Source organism: Sphaeroforma arctica (assembly GCF_001186125.1).
Source record: "Sphaeroforma arctica JP610 unplaced genomic scaffold supercont1.5091, whole genome shotgun sequence".
NCBI lineage: Eukaryota > Ichthyosporea > Ichthyophonida > Sphaeroforma > Sphaeroforma arctica.
Window position 1 is genome coordinate 225 of NW_014035467.1, and position 1897 is coordinate 2121.

Consider the following 1897-nt stretch of genomic DNA (forward strand, 5'->3'; position numbering starts at 1 on the left):
GCTTAGTACAAAATTGTGTTTTAGATGACTCGATCGTGTACGCGTACGTGTACCTTCACATTTTCGCTCAGTATTGGGCTGTAGGGTGCTGGCAGGCAAGTGCTTATTACGTACAAAGCTCATTCATGCACACGCGTCGACGCACTTCACACACCAGTACCATCACTGGTGGTGCTTTTATGCTCAAGACCAATCACAGCAACACTTGACGGGTACATACTTAAGAATGTACATGATGTTAGTCGTCCTGTATATAGTAATTTTATTACCATATATGGTAGTGTATGTGAGAGCAGCTCCCAGTGCCGTGCCGATTAGTGACCGCCGTAACGGCTCTTTTGAGCGCGAAGTCGATTACGTCACTCATGACTTATGCTCATCGCGTGGACGATACTGCTCATCTCATATATGGTAGCCCTCGTCCCATATATGGCAGTTCTCCTCCTATATATGGTCAGAATCGATCCATATTTGGTAATGCGTCTTACCATGGCTGTTGGCTGTCTGCGTTGTACAGGTTGATTACCTCTGTGGATGGTTCCTTTGTGCATGTGTTCGATCGCATCACAGAGATCGCGGCACAAAACGACAAGCGCAAGAAGGCTCTGGAGAGTCTAAGAATAGAACAGAAGGTCCCCCTCAGGTGTGGACGTTTTGGGCTGTGCATGTGTGCGTCTAAGTGTTTGTGTACACTCATGCACGTGTGAACAACTGTATTGAGACTGTGCTCATATGCACACATAAGTCACACATTATCTGTGTAGACATATACACAGCCATGTGTTGCATTGGGGTGCGAGATGAGTGTACTTCTTATAATACACAGGCTAATGTAGTGTACCTCACACGGCACGACATGTCACACGAGTCTATCTGAAAATTATACGACACGCGAAATGAGTGTATGGCATATCACACGAGTCTATCTGTAAATTACATGACACGCGAAATGAGTGTATGACATGTCACACGAGTCTATCTGTAAATTACATGACACGCGAAATGAGAGTATGACATGTCACACGAGTTTGTGCGCATTAATTAGTGGTGTATAATAATACATCCTGTGCTGTTGCCATGGTTACACGAGTATGTGCGCATTCATTAGTGGTGTATGACACATACATCCAGTGATGTTTTTATGTGTGAGACACACGGATATACACATACGACAGGCCTGAATGTCGTGTGCTAGTACTGATTGAGCCTGAGGTGGTTGATACTGTGCAGTTCATGGTATGCGCGTGTGAGAGTCATTTAGTTTGGTAGTACTGATTGAGCCAGAAAGGGGTGATACTGTGTACAGTTTATATTATGAGCCTGAGAGAGTCTGCGTATTAGAGAGGTTTATGTCTAATCATTCGACTATAATGGATGTAGAGTATGACACAACACATGGTATGGAATCAGGCATAGAAGAAAATTATAATATAGGACGTATTCTGTCGTTTGCGACACGGGGCGTGCCAAATAGACGACATAGTGTACAGACGTCCAATCTAACGCAAAATTAGCGGTAACGAATATATTACACGACGTACTTTATCATTTGCGACAGAATGCGTGCCAAACAAGCTACACAGTTTACCGAAGACCTGCAGCCTGGATACACCAGTGTGCGACTACCCCAAAACGCACCCAACAACCACCACCACGAACAACTACGCAGAAACACAGGCACCAGCTCACACTCAGACCACAGCACAGCCACAGCCGACGACAAGCACCGCAGTAAGTGTATTTAATGTGTGTTTTGTATGTATTCTGTTTAATGTTTATGTGTTGTATGTATGGTAAGTATTACGAGTCTATTATATGTATTATATACATTAGGTGTCGGAGTGTGTTTCCAGTTGCAAGACTGGGTGTCATTCTTGTCTATTCGCTCGACTATATA

At 44.0% G+C, this 1897-nt stretch overlaps 1 protein-coding gene across 1 annotated transcript; it reads left to right on the top strand.

Moving 5' to 3' along the window:
* Window positions 1–517: 517 nt before the first annotated feature.
* On the top strand, window positions 518–1745 carry SARC_14778 (hypothetical protein; the record flags this gene model as incomplete). The annotated part of the gene is made up of 2 exons (XM_014291088.1): window positions 518–643; window positions 1559–1745. Coding segments are annotated over 2 exons (313 nt in total), but the record flags the coding sequence as incomplete, so codon positions are not given.
* Window positions 1746–1897: the final 152 nt, after the last annotated feature.